The following is a 15,358-nucleotide window of genomic DNA, read 5'->3' as shown; positions in this document are numbered from 1 at the left end:
ATTGTTTTCTAAATATTAAGGCCTGTAGTTAGCAGTGAGAAGGCTTTCTAGCACTCTGAGACCTTTGACCTTGGGTGCAAATTAAAGGTCACATGTCTCTACAACTTCCAGTTCTCAAAATAAAAATTTTCAAAACTTTAGTATGATATTTCAAGGGATATAAGTTTAAACTCCAGTAAGATTTGACAACAAAATACATGTTTATGTTTATTCATCAGGTCTTCTGCTTACATACATGAAACCATTTTCAGATTGATTTTATCTATTATGGTTTTCAAGATACGAGCAACTGAAAGAAATTATTTTTAAGGCTGTAACTCTTAAAGATTGATTGATTGATTGTTGAGGTTTAACGCCCGAGCAGCAATATTTCAGCTATATTCAGGCAATGAACATGAAGTGGATGATAAAATGAACATGAAATGATGATGGAATGAAAAAAGGGATGGGACACAAGGACAATGGGGTAAAGAAATTTTGATTGCCACTGGAAATAGGGAGAGGTGGGTAGGGTTGGGCAATTTAGCCTCCTATGGTTCCTACTCCAGGAGAATACCACAGCAGGGTTTTTTAACGTGTGAGGAACGTGGCATCTTTCCCAACACAGTGCACCACTATGGTTTGCGGTCAGGTTTTCCGCATTATAGCCTGACAACACCAGCATGTAACACGCCAGGGGTACCACATTCCACCACCTGGGGCACACAACCCAGTTGCTCGGTGAGCAGAGCGCCCTAGCCTCCAGCCAGAGTTCTGAGCACTATTTAGTCACCTTCTACGACAAGCTTAGCGCTGCTGCAGGCCTATTTTTTTTACACCCGGACCTGCAAAGGGCAACTCTTAAAGATGATAATGAAATCCTTAGCAAGGTCATTACAGAACATGATGACATCTACATGTTCACCAAGTATGATCATAGTATCCTGAAAAATGTGATTGTTAGGATTTAACGTCCGGGCAGCAGTAGGGGAGACCACGTTGACCATGTTGAAAAAAGCCAATAAAGGGGGAGATAACTTCTACAATGGATTATATGAAAAAATGAGCTCTATTGATGGTCCAAATTTGGTAATGATATCTTGAAAAATGACGAAACAGGGCCATGTCAAAGTAATGTTGGAAAAAGCACTCTGAGACCTTTGACCTTGGGTGCAAATGAAAGGTCACATGGACCAAAGATCATTGACAAAGGTAACAAATCTCTACCCCTTCCAGTTCTCGAAATATAAATTTTCAAAACTTTAAATAGCTGTCTTTGAAGGAATCATGCAAAATCTGAAAAATGTGATACACCCCAAAAAAGGCTACATATTTTTTATTTTTGTAATTAAGTTGTTTTATGGGCCTATATTATGAAATGTGTAATAATTCATTCAAATCTGCCTGCTCTTAGGAGATAATAAACATTGAAAATCCAGTAGATTCTATTGTATTTGAGCATCATTTACAGGTTATCTCCCTTAATTTTGAAATCTACAATGCATTCTATAGAATTTTTATCACCTAAGAGCACGGGTAATATGGAAAACCGCATGTTAATTTCTGTTTACTATGACATTTCAAACAAAATATCAAAAATAAAAATATGTAGGCTTTTTACCCATGAATCACATTTTGCATGATCCTTAGCTGGAGTGCTACTTAATATGTAATTCAAGGGATACAACTCCCATACGGTTTAATAACAAAATACATGTTTATGTTTATTCATTAAGTCTTTTGCTTATGTACATGAAACCATTTTCAGATTGAATTTATCTATTATGGTTTTTAAGATATGAGTGATGATAATGAAATCTTTAGCAGGGTCATTTTCTAATAGAACATGATGACATCTACATGTTCATCCAGTATGATCATATCCTAAAAATGAATAGGGGGGACCATGTTGAAAAAAAAAGCAAATAAAGGGAATATAACTTCTACAACGCATGGTGAAATTTTTCACAGGGTCATCCTGTAAAAGTCCTACACAAGCTCTATTGATGGTCCAAATTAGGTAATGATATCTTGAAAGATGAATCAGAATAGGGGGGACCACGTCAAAGTAAATGTTGGAAGAAAAAAAACCATTAGAATAACAATAAGGTCTTTAAACATGTAGGGAAAGACCTTAATTACTAGTTTCCTAAGTACCACTATATACTTACATGTAAACAGGATCATTATCATGATCAATACTTTATTACCAGTGATTATTCTTTGCATCAAAATTTCAATACATGTATTTGATATTAATTCACACAAAATAATTAGCAGACCAACCTGTAAATGTTGCCAAAGTGTAAATTCAAAACTATTACTAGTAATTTAAAAAAGAAAAACACATTTTTTTTTTTGGGCTTCAGCAATATTTTGGTGAAAATGCATTAGTGCTTTTATTGAAAATTGGCATCTGATATTTGGGTATTTAGTGTTGATTGCATGCATGTTAACAAGAGGTTCACAGGAGCCTGAACTGCTCACCTGATTAATTTTTTCTTTCAAGGGCAATAACTCTAACTAGGATTTATAGAACAATTTTGACTCAATGACGACTTCAGCAGGACTTATCAGAAGGATCATTTCATCAATTGTAAGTTTCATTCTGTCTATTATAGTTTTCAAGATATTGGCTGAAAACTGCTAAAAACTTAATTTTTTGCCCTTCAAAGGTAATAACTCTAACAAGGAGTCGTCCAACAAGTTTGATCCCTGGAGACTTTTGTAGGCCTTATAATAAGGATCCTTTCTGCAATAAAAAAGAATTCGGCTAATATTAACAGTTTTGGAGATATATGAAAAAAACTTCTGACTGACCCCTTTCAGGGCTCATGCTACTGGGCGATTTGGGTAAAATGGTTGCCCTGGAGTCACTCAGACAACACCAAAAGCAGATTGAAGTCACCCTCTCATTTTCAGACATCACCCAAGATCTGGACTTCTAGCATTAAATTGACCAGAGTTATCTCTCTTCCGATAACAATTCAAACAAATATGACAAGAGTTCGAGAAAATAAATTGCAGAAGTCTTCTAAATCTATTGAATATTCAGTTACCAGCAAGCACTTTACTCAGCTTTTCATTTCAAATGTTAATGACTGGTAAAGAATGAACATTCTTCATTTCAGCTTACGAAAATTCATGTTTAAAGGTTCATATTTCTTTACGAAACATGCCCATGTGGTTTGGGACTTGGGTTAAATTTATCTAAATCGATAATTTGGAAGAGAAACTAAAGCGTTTCATTTGATCTTCTTGTTTCATAATTGAATGGTAAATTCTAAAAATACAAGTGTTTACTGTCTCACACTAAACAGAAGAGTAAAACTATTGAGTATATAAGGGGTAAATGGAAAATGGAAATGATTTTAAACATCTAAGAAAAGTACTGTTTATATACATGTAAGTACATTTGCTCATTGACCTTTGATGACAGAAACCATATTAATAATTACAATTCTATATGTTGTGGTCACTTGCTGTAATTTTAGCTCAATTCATTGGACAATCAGAGCAGCAAAAGTTTATAGCTCCCATTTTTTATTTCTTATTGTAACTGACCATGACAATATGGTTTTAGAAATTTTAAACATAAAGGGTAGTATTTTCTATCAGAGAACAAATTGGATTGACATAAAATTTTCAACCATGAAAGAGACATACATGTATACAATAAAAACAAAACTTATTTATAAAGGAAATCTGCACAAAACGTTAAGACAAACTACATATACTCACATATTCTTTGGCATTCCTGGTTCTGATTGCTTTATAACTAGCATAGGCTGGGTACAGTGTACCGAAAACAAGTCTGCAAAACATGTAAACACACTGACAGATATAGTCTAATACATGATAAAGCCATTCTCTAGTAGTCATGGTACATGATTCTAATACAATAAGCAAGCACAGACACACACATGACCTAAGACACTCATACTGTTCATCGTATTGTGATAACAGTGTAAATGTGTATGATATGGAAACTGGGTTTGTTAATCTAAAATCATAGTAAGATAAGTGCACAACCATCATGTCATGCAGTGACCCACATTTCTTTCAGATATTGTTGCTATAGTTACATGAAACACCAAAAAATCACTGATAATATTAGCTTGATGCCAAAACAGAGTTAACACTTTTTTTCATGAATTATACTCTATTATACTAAATTATGATTGCATTTGGTAAATATGTTAGTAAAATAAACACAATAACTACCACTGTCGAGACATAACCCTTATCTATATTTGCACTTCTCCAGTCAATGCTCAACTTAGATTTTTTAATGACATTTGCTCAGATAAAATTTCGATTCATACATCTGTACTGAATCAAATGAGATTGATTGGTCCATATCTTATGGATATACTAACAGAAAAAAATTATAGACTTCAATAGCCATTGCCTGATTAGAGTATTTTTCACTAGGATAAGGAAGACCAACATTCCTATGAGCTTGGCATGAACTGCCTTCTCTGATTTCTGTAAAATGACAGAGAATTAAAGTAACACTTCAATAACAGAGTGCTACCTTATCAAGCAGGAGGATGTTTTTTTTAAGCTAAATGACATGATCTCTAGATTTAAATACTTTTACATTGTTGGGAAAAAAATGACTATTAAACAACTTTCAGCAGAATTGATTAAATCAATGGCCTTTCAAGGCCTGTGGCTTTATATTGTTGATGCTATGACTTTTCAAAATTCCATGACCCATACAAACCATACTCATGATACTATTATACTTTTTGCACTACAGTTAAAAGATTTCTTATGAGTTTCAAGTTAATAATGCATGCCAAATTTACATATACAAAATGTATCTAAGGCTGAATGTAGTTTGATTCTGGTTTTTTTTCCCTGCATGCTGATGCTATATATGTATTACAAAGATTCCATTTTCAGTCTGTCAAGCACTATTTTGGCCCAAAAAAATAGGAGATAATTTTCTTAAAAATCAGGACGTTATCACGAATTTTTTAACACAAAAAGTAATGTAATAATACAAAATACCATGAAAATGGCCACCTTCCACCCCTCTTAGTAACAGCTTTCCAGAAATGTAGCAATTTGAGAAGCAACACTTTGAAAGAAAAATCCCTACTATAGCTGCCTACATGATGTCACATTTATTGAGGAAAATTCACAATTTGAACCTAAAACAGCAACCTAATGATACACAATATCATTCTTCACAATATACATTCAGTTTTACTTGTATAACATTATGAAATATATAAGTATTTAAACAACAATTTTTTCTCGTGGTGCAAAGATTCAAAATCAGGAGTTACTCTGGAAAATTCATGAAAAAATCAGGAATTGCCCAAAATCAGGACGAATCAGGAGTTGCTTGAGAGACTGCATTTTAATTAGCCCCTCTTTTGTTGACATTTCTACACATCACATTAACATCCTAGTAATTTGATTGACATATGACTTATATTAGTGTTTAGCTATATAGGCATCATAAATAAACAAAGCTTTTCTAAAAAGAACTCTTTTTTTTCTGTTCCTTATCTTCTTTAGTATCTGTTGTCAGCCATACTCAACTAGCTTGAATTCTAATACATGCAGCTCGAACATCCTGGATTTTTTAATTGGCAAACAAATTTTAAACTTAAAGTACCATTTTTCTCTCCCATACAATCGATGTAAATGTAAATAACCTTGAATTTCTTGAACTTTTGAACTAAAGTGTTGGTACTGATAGCATGAAATCGTAGAGAATTATATGTATATGTACCATAAGCACTACAACTCACCAGAAATTTTGTGGGTAATATTTAAAAGAAATTTAAGTATGCATGTACTGAGTCAGTTTATGTTGATTGTTTGAATTAACACAATTCAAATTTAGCCAATAGGGGTAAGATAAAAGAATAAAATAAGGAGCAACTTGAAACATATATGTAAACATAAATTATAACATTGTGAATTCCCCATTCTAATTATGAATGACATGATCTTAAAATTAAATTGCTCCACAAGGCACAGCTTGATACAACCACCGAGGGTAAACCCTAAATAATTTGGACAAGTACAGAAACACCATTTAAGCATGACACTGCTTTGAATTTTGACACAGGGTATATACATGGGAAATCCAAATAGCCCCTTTATGGCCTTTGCCAGCACTCCACAGTTTAGTTTAGTTTCGCACTTTTGGCTAGGGATGAAAAATGACATAAATGGAAACCGGTGGTTGCTATAGTGATTAAAAATGAAGAATCTATTGTTGATAAAACATTTTCTGAAAAAAGGGGACTTTTAAAAGTATTTTGCAATGTTTTATATATTTTCAATGTTGAAGGGGCTTTTTTTTCAATGACAATTTGACTTCATTGTGAAAGTGAAAGTAAGTCAATTTTTTACCATGCTAAATTTAATAAGTGGATTACAAAGTGAAATAGCTCAAAATCTAACCGGCGATGCCCATATGAGGAAGGGGTTTTTGAAGGGAAAAGTTTGAACAGTTTCAGGGATTGAAATAAAAATTTCAGATATTTTGCGGGAAATTTGATATTTTTAAACCTGATTTTATGAACTTTTTTGCAAATTTTCGCATATTTTTGCATGGTTTCTATGGTAACCCTATATGCTGTGGGTAATTTTTTCCAGAAAATTTTTACTGCATCCTGAAGGCCTTGGCTTGAGCTATTTCTAGATATATAGATTTACAGATGCTTGACAATTTTTTAAAGTGATAAATGTTACAAAGCATCAGATTACAAGACCAAAATTAGGCAGCTCTACAATACTGTGGAGTGCTGGCTTTAATTCATAAATGGTTCTAGTCACATCTATATCAAATCATTCACAGCCTTCCTTTAGGAGAATGGTACTTAGCGGTACAGTTTTAAAATAGATCCATATACATTGTACATGTACTAATAGTCAAGTTGTTGTAGAGTCATCAAGAAAATGGACGTTTCAGTCCCTTTTCAGTCGTTAATTCTAAACTGGCTAAGTCACAAATCCCAAAAATCACTCCCAGTCTTCCTTTTGTGATATGGCACCTCTTCAATTTTGTTTCTGGTCCCCATTTTTATGGTCCAAAAAGGATTTAGGACATTACCCCAAAAACATATCCCAGATTTGTGGTATAAAATATTGTAGAACAATATTATAGACATCAATATGCTTTCAGTGGAGTTTTATAGTTTAATTCCAAAAATATCTATGCCATAATCCCTAGAATCAATACAAACCTTCCTTTTGTAAATTGGAACCTTATCATAAAACTGTATAAAGATCATCCAACTAATAATAAAGTAATTGGAGTACAATGTAAATTCTAACAATAAAACATATTTTTTGCACTTCTGAATGGCAGTGTAATGACCGATGTACAATGTACATGTACATGAAGGAAAAACTAAATAAATGAATATAAGAGTATAATCCAAAGATGTAAAGTTTACAGCATTGCACAGGCTGCACAATTTTCTTCTGTACTCCATCTCCCATGAAGGTTACTAGGATCTCTCATATCCAGGTAATTGACCTGCCATTGATTCACCATTTGCAAATTTTTGTATTAAATGATTTGACAGTCAGTATCTTGATGATTAATGTGAGATTTGTTCATCTTTAGAACCACTTTGATTTCATTTCCACAATGACCAAAAATACAAAAATATAAAGAACGCTTTAGTAGTCAGAGCCAAAAAAAAAAAGAAGAACTATGGAAGCAGGTTTCAAGATGACAGGGCTCAAGCTACTTGAGAAAAACAGGGAGAAGTGACTTCTCTTTCAGAGAGACACTAGGGAGAAGTGGGGAGTGATCAAGGAGAAGTGAACGCGTATGCATATGCGCATCATTATATTATATGTTATATTTTACTTACATGCACGCAATATAAGCAGGCATTTTTATGTGTTTATTTTCTTTTATTGAGATTAATGTTACTTTTTCTATTCGCTACATGGTTCAAGTAACTAAATATTTTGGACAAAATGAAATCAGCCAGCTGACTGAATGATTGGCTGTATTATATATTCATGAAACTGAATTTCTAATCTATACCTCTAACCCTTACCAAATTTATTACAGCAAAATTAATATGACTGAGTAAAGCAAAGCTTCCTGCAATGCATTGTCCTATTGATTTTTTTCTTTTTTGTCAGCACTGGAATAGAACTTTCAGGCAGTGACATTCTGTTGGAATTTTCATTTTGTTGTTTTTTTCCCCGGTCCCACTTAACCCATAATGATTTCTTGTTCAAAATATCCAGTCTCTTGATATAAGTTGATCAAGAGTATCAATAATTATGTTCAAATTTATTTACTGACAAATCAAGACTGAAACTTCATGGACACATATTATAATGGTCGGTATGAACTTATCTCAGGCTTAAAAAATGTTCTGTTGAAATTGAGAAGTTACTGTTCAGTTATGAAACAAGAAGATCAAAAGAAATGCTTTTGGTTTTCTTCTGATTTATCAATTGAGATAAATTTAACTGAAGTCCCAAGAACTTGATCGCGAACGACAAATTTGCACTTTTTGTAATGAAATATGAACAATAAAATATGAATAAACGTAAACTGGAGTGAAGGATGTTCATCCTGTATCCTGTCTTAAAAGTTTGAAACAAAAAACTGATTAAAAAAATTCTTCGTAACCGAAGATTTTTACAACTGATTTATTTTCTCAAACGGGCGCCATTTTCATTGTATTGTTATTGGAAGAGAGATAACTCTGGTCAAAATACTGCTAAAAGATGGAGTTCAGTCCTGATCATGGGCAATGTCAGAAAAGGAGAGGGCAACTTTACTTCGCTTTTGGTTTCATCTGAAGGCAAAGTGAGTACAGTCTTTGAATTTAGCCAATTGCCCGGTGGCCAAGGCCTCTAAAATCTGCCTTGAGCCCCTAAAATTATGCACTTAGGAAGCCCGATGGACTTCCAAAAATTTTGGGGTGTTGTAGTGTTCTGTTTATTTTTGGGTTCTTAGACATATCTAAATAGTAAGAATTGAATGAGTGTTAGTTGTTATGGAATTTCATTATAACAGGATATTCTTATTACTAGACATAGATTCAGATGATTTAGGACTTTTAAAAAAAAAAATTTTCATATAATTTTAAAATTTTTTCGGGCCACTGACAAATTATTAAGACTTCCAATTTTTGTAACTTTGGAAGTCCAAATAGCTTCTGTCTGAAAAAGTTAACTGTGAAGACCGTCAGCAACTCCAGGGCAACTATTTTGCCTGAATCGCCCAGTAGCGTGAGCCCTGGATGATGGACAAGAGTTCTTTGATTGGATCTTACCAAGTATTCTTAGCAGCTATATTGCACATTGCAAGCTTTACTTATCCTATTACATGTACATTGCATTTAGTGAACTTTTATGATATGTAAAGCATGCAAATGGTGATGTACTGAGGCGTTATAATGGAAAAATGAAAGTGTCCAACGCTCTTGATCTTTCCATTCCAAGAGCCAATGCAGAACTTGAACATTGTTCTGTTACAGATACTATAATTTGCAAACTAAGTTTCTGAATAGCTGGAAATTAAAAATGAATAGGAGGAAACCCAAATTACTGTGAGGGGTCTGGGGGCCGCTTAAGGCCCCCAGCGGGTCCAGGGCAGTGCCTGGTAGGGGACCCTTGGGGGCTAAGCCCCCTGGCCAAAAACAAATTTAAGCTTTATCAGTTCATTTTTTTTTACCAATCATTAACTATACTGCCTCTAATCCAGCTTCAATTTTTTTTTCTTAAAATGATATTGTAATAGCCATAATGTATATTCACCATCAACAGAAACATTCTGTGTTTATAATATTTCTTGTGCTTTGTGCTTATTGTTGCATGGACCTATATTCATTCTTAACTGTCATGTCTCTTCTTCAAATCATTAATATATGTTACTATTGAATTGTTCAAAGTGCAATTCCAGAAAACAAAATCACTCTTCCTAGATTAAATGAATAAGAAATGTACTTTGTTATCTAATGCTTTACTTGAAAAAATTAATATTGAATTTTTATTAAATTTCTAAGGAGAATATAATTTTTAGTGCTTACAGGTACATAATCTGGAATTACACTTTGTGTCTAATCTTCAGTCACAATATCTAATCTTGCATGTTTGTTGCATATACACCTTTTGACCCTTAGTCACTCACTGCTTAATGCTAGTTGGTAAAAATGTATAAATGTAAAAATGTATCATGTAAACAAGGTGAACGGTTTTACACATATCTGTATGGATCATTAACCAGGCTCTGTAAGTGTAAGGTAACCTGGGGTTCCAACTAGTGCAACACTCTGTGCATTTATGTAGTAAGACTTTCACTGGATGGAAACTTTATTGTCAAATAATAAAAAGGTAAAACAAAAGTATAACGTAAAAAAGAAAAATTATTGTTTTCCAAACGACACAATGATTGACAGTCGAACTCATCAGTTATAACCCTTCAATCTGGACAAAATGGCAGACGCACGACTGATTAAACACCGATCCATATCCAGATTCAAATTCTGTTTTTTCTAACATCAGTGTGAGAAACGATTTTTTTCCCCAACTTGCCATTCTGGCTAGTGGAATATTGATCTTGCTAGCCAAATTTAAATTCAACTAGCCACATTTTTTTTTCTGTACTATCATCTGTTTTCTCTTGGATTTGACTATCTTCTGCCTTTCCTTCTCTTTCTTCAACTATCTTTTCATTTGTTTTTAAATTTATCAAAAACTTTTCCATTTTCGAATATTCCCTCCCATTTAAGTTTTTCATGTACTTTACAGTAACAAAAGTATTGTATATATTTCAACAGATTCATCATTATGAACCAAGAAAATCATTAGATTCTTGTCCATTATTATTTTGACAATAAACATCTAATTTGCAAGGTAACAGATCTTAAATTAGCAAGATAATTTCGTTTGAATACTAATACGAGATCAGGACCGTCGCCTAGGTTTTGGCGTATCCTGTTTACCGGAAATTAAAATGGCAGATCGTAAACAATGCTTTATAAGTCAATATAATTCTGCATATCATGCCAAAATTCACTTGACATATTTAAGCTAAACTTGGAACTTGCCAATCAAATGACAGTCGCCAAATTGACAAGTGTAAGCAAATGAGAACTCGCCAAAATATACATATACTCGTATTTGGCGAGCTGGCGAGCGGTGGTTTTCCACACTGTAACATTGACCAAAAAAATTTTTATCAGAATTTCCATAGCTGGAAAAAACTCAGTGATAGGTGCCTGATTTTACTGGCTGCCGGCTACTATCGAAAACACTGTAACTCTACATGAAATTGCTCCTATAGGGGACTTCCCAATGAGATACATCTCCTACAATAGGTATCCCAGAGGCTGACATGAATAGTATTAAAGTACCAATCCATTTAAAATTCAGACACTGTCTATGGCTAGGGTAGAGGTGTTTCAATATTGGTGTCAAAAAAACCACTAATCAAAAGTTTCTTTTATGGCCTAAATGTGTTGTATTTTCAATTTATTAAATATCAATATATGCTTTGTGTAAATAAAAATCTTGAAATCCTGAATAGTTCTTTTTGTATTAAATCTGTATATTTGAGAGAACCATACATGACATTCATCTCCCAATAAATTTGACAAAATCAAACCAAAAAAAGAAAGGTAATAAAATTTTACATTTTGCTACTAAAGATCGTATACCAAGTCCAAGAAAGAAAATACATTTTTAGATAGTAAAATCTTTTAAAATGAATAGCAGTTATATGAGAATTGTTAAATAAAATTTTAGATACCAAAAGTGTGAAGATATAGGAAGGCTTATATACTTTTAAATAAGTGGCACTAATCTCATCTTTTTAACTTAACGGAAAAACTATTAAACTCAACCGTTTTAATAGTGTACAAGCCACTGAGTGTGACATATATAAATATAGTTTGTAATAGTGAAAACATTGAAGATGAAATACACTTTTTATTTAGTTGTGTAGTGCATATAATACACAAAGAAATATATTTCAAAATAAAATTTGCAACTACTATAAAAATTTTAATAATAAAGATGTTACCATGAAAGTAAACCTAATTTTAAATAGCAACTCTCTTCCTGTTCTTAAAATGTCTTCCTTCTTCATATCTAAATGCCTTGATCTAAGGAAAACTTCATTATATTAATTTCATATTTCAGTGTAACTGCCAAATTATTGTTATAGTCTCAACATTATATATGTATATTGATAATGTCATATATATATCTTTGCATATAATGGGCCTTAACCATTTCTTATATCTGTGTTTGAGCCAATAAAATATTTGTATTTGTATTTCAACTTGATGTGGATTGCATATATAATTCTAAATAATGATGGGAGTTTAGTGTATAGATGTGCATATCTACACACAAAAATTCATGGTGGTAGATGTAAAATAATGAAGAACACCAACACACACTGTACAAAGCACCCTATAGCACATTATACACAGTTCGGAAACTGCGGTTCTTCTTTGAAGAGGGTCTTGATCCAGAGGTAAGGTAAGGATAACTCTTGCAAAGTGCCTAATTCACACACAATCTATATCATACATGTATTTTAAACATAAGATTGCAACAACAGACTGGTTATTGTGGTCTGCTATGGTTATTGTGGTCTGCTAGTGTTTCTGAATTAATAATGAAAGTAAATTTTTGGGATTTTTTAAATTTATGAATCACCCTCTGTCTGATTTTTAAATAGACTGCAACTTAAGATAAAATTGTGTATTTAAATTATTTAATTGAGTTATTTATGGAAGTGACTACAATATAATAACATGTGTAAAAATTATACCTACATCTGTAGTGTTTTGACGTTGGAAAACTTTTATCCTAATTGCTTAACAATTGATATGCAACACTGTGTATTACCAAAACTATAGTCGGAGTGTACAAGAGCATAATGAACTTGTAAACTTAACAAAAACCCAACCTCACTCAGTCACTGACACTGTGTGTGTTAAGAAATGACAAGTATTATAAACGAACGAGTCAGTCTCTTTCTTCAAATAAACTTACATCAAAAGTCTGGATATGATTGCAGAAACCATTGCTGATCATGACAATAGTACTACTTAATTAAATGTCACAAGTTTTGAAACTTCGAATCATTGAGTTGCCATTTTGTTCACTAGCGCCCTCTAGACAAAGGGAGGTAAACGTGTAAATTTGAAGTCTGGCAAAGCTAAATTTTTGGCTATCGATTTGGATAAATGAACCGGATCTGTGATTATATTTTAAACCAACTGTAGTATTGGTGTACCCAATAAGTGGAGGAGGTCATAGAGTAAAGAAAAAGACAAAGTAAGTAAATGCATAGTGATTTTGGATCCTGATAACCAACATAATGATTGACATTGAAAAATATATATTCATGCTGAAATTATAGATGAATTGATAGTCATGAACTTAACAAAAAAAGGTTGCTGGAATTTTTTATCGACAACGTACGTATTCGTCAAATGCGGCGGGATGTTTTTCAATAGACGGTTGGTATTCTGATGGGAACAAACTATGTTTCTCTAGTCGGTGGTTTAATAATAAAGATGTTACCATGAAAGTAAACCTAATTTTAAATAGCAACTCTCTTCCTGTTCTTAAAATGTCTTCCTTCTTCATATCTAAATGCCTTGATCTAAGGAAAACTTTATTATAATTATTTCATATTTCAGTGTAACTGCCAAATTATTGTTATAGTCTCAACATTATATATGTATATTGATAATGTCATATATATATCTTTGCATATAATGGGCCTTAACCATTTCTTATATCTGTGTTTGAGCCAATAAAATATTTGTATTTGTATTTCAACTTGATGTGGATTGCATATATAATTCTAAATGAAGATGGGAGTTTAGTGTATAGATGTGCATATCTACACACAAAAATTCATGGTGGTAGATGTAAAATAATGAAGAACACCAACACACACTGTACAAAGCACCCTATAGCACATTATACACAGTTCGGAAACTGCGGTTCTTCTTTGAAGAGGGTCTTGATCCAGAGGTAAGGTAAGGATAACTCTTGCAAAGTGCCTAATTCACACATTCACTCACTCAGTATTATGAGAGAGGCTTTATAGATTATCCTATCAAAAACAATGAGGAACATCGTAAAGCCAGATCGTTTCCTCTCGGTTACCGCTATACATATAGACGTTTTGTCCTAGATTCGGGGTTTTTTATGCATCACATCTACCCAAAAGAATTCGAGATAAAGGATACCACAGACATTACAAACTCGGTGGAGCCTCATATCTTGATCAACTAAATATATATTGTTAGATTGTATGTCAGGTCAGATCGATGGAAAGAGAAAACTCATGACTAACTTGACTATACGACAATCTTCTCGTTTGATCACAGTTTCGTCAACTTTCCTTTCATCTTTGGCAACTTTCGTTTAGCAACTGCGTATCACGAATCATACGTTATGTCAGAGTTTGTCAAAACTATGTGGATTATTTGTACTGTCCTAGACTTCTAACAATTATATGTAGGTGCCTGCCTGGAACAAGCTTATCTTGCTCCATGGTTAAAATCATCACTACAAAAGTTTTATGGCCCTGTCTTCATGGTTGTGGAGTGACGAGTGGGTTGCTCTAGACTTGCTAAAAGTCCCCCTTTAACATACGAAAATCTGTCTAATAATCTAACCACTACTAACTGCTCTCCCTCAACAATAGTAGATTTACTATCAGAGGGATGCACATCATGCAGTCAATAAATACATCATTATTCTTCAATTTAAAAAGAGGGACTTGTGTCAAGCCTTGGATTCCTCATTTACTTAAGTTTTATGTCCGTGTAACTTTGTTATATCACGTTTTTGTTGTTGTGTGCGTCTATTTTCTTGGTCTGGTCATTGTCCATGTTTTATGTTCATTTTGATTAACGTTGAGATAATCCTTGTTTCCTTGATTTCCCTTTGATAATTTTTTATATTTTGAAAATTGTCTTAAGTCATTTTAAGTATCAGTTGTGATATTACTTAACAGAAGATATCAACAAGCGATTTTTTTTTTACGAAAGCATATACTCAAAGGTTGCTTGAGATTGAAGAAATATGACAAATTAAGCGATTTTTGGCGGGTAGGGTGTTTCCTTAACTGAAAAACCGTAAATATGACATCTACTTTCTTCGTACCATCAGAGAACTGAGTTGTCGTTGGGCTGCATGATGATACTTATATTTGTTCCATAAAATTAAGTTTGAAGAATAAAAAAAGTTTTTTTTTCTCTCAGCGATGTATAAATAGTGGCCAAAAGGGTATAAAAATCTTCTGGTTGTTGTTGTTTTTTCTCGATAATTGATAATGGCAAGGAGTTTGCGGTAAGCTACTAGAAAAAAAATCACTGATAATGGGGTATAAGGG

At 33.0% G+C, this 15,358-nt stretch overlaps 1 protein-coding gene across 2 annotated transcripts in view; it reads right to left on the bottom strand.

Moving 5' to 3' along the window:
- Window positions 1-13,126, bottom strand: part of LOC148622797 (receptor expression-enhancing protein 1-like) — a 34,838-nt gene extending 21,712 nt beyond the window's left edge. For both annotated transcript variants that reach the window (XM_088573001.1, XM_088573002.1), the window contains exons 1-2: window positions 12,997-13,126; window positions 3,721-3,793 (exon numbers count right to left, since the gene is read on the bottom strand). In XM_088573001.1, the coding sequence (XP_088429127.1) occupies window positions 3,721-3,793; window positions 12,997-13,028 (105 nt within the window). In that variant the 5' untranslated portion in view covers window positions 13,029-13,126. The remainder of the gene's footprint in view (window positions 1-3,720; window positions 3,794-12,996) is intronic.
- Between the last annotated feature and the right edge of the window lie 2,232 nt (window positions 13,127-15,358).

This window comes from Perna viridis, chromosome 3 (genome assembly GCF_037379345.1).
Source record: "Perna viridis isolate PV_CMFRI_1.1 ecotype Kerala chromosome 3, ASM3737934v1, whole genome shotgun sequence".
In the NCBI taxonomy this organism is placed as follows: Eukaryota; Metazoa; Mollusca; class Bivalvia; order Mytilida; family Mytilidae; genus Perna; species Perna viridis.
Note: the sequence above shows the minus strand (reverse complement) of the source record. Positions and strands in the feature narration are given on the sequence as shown.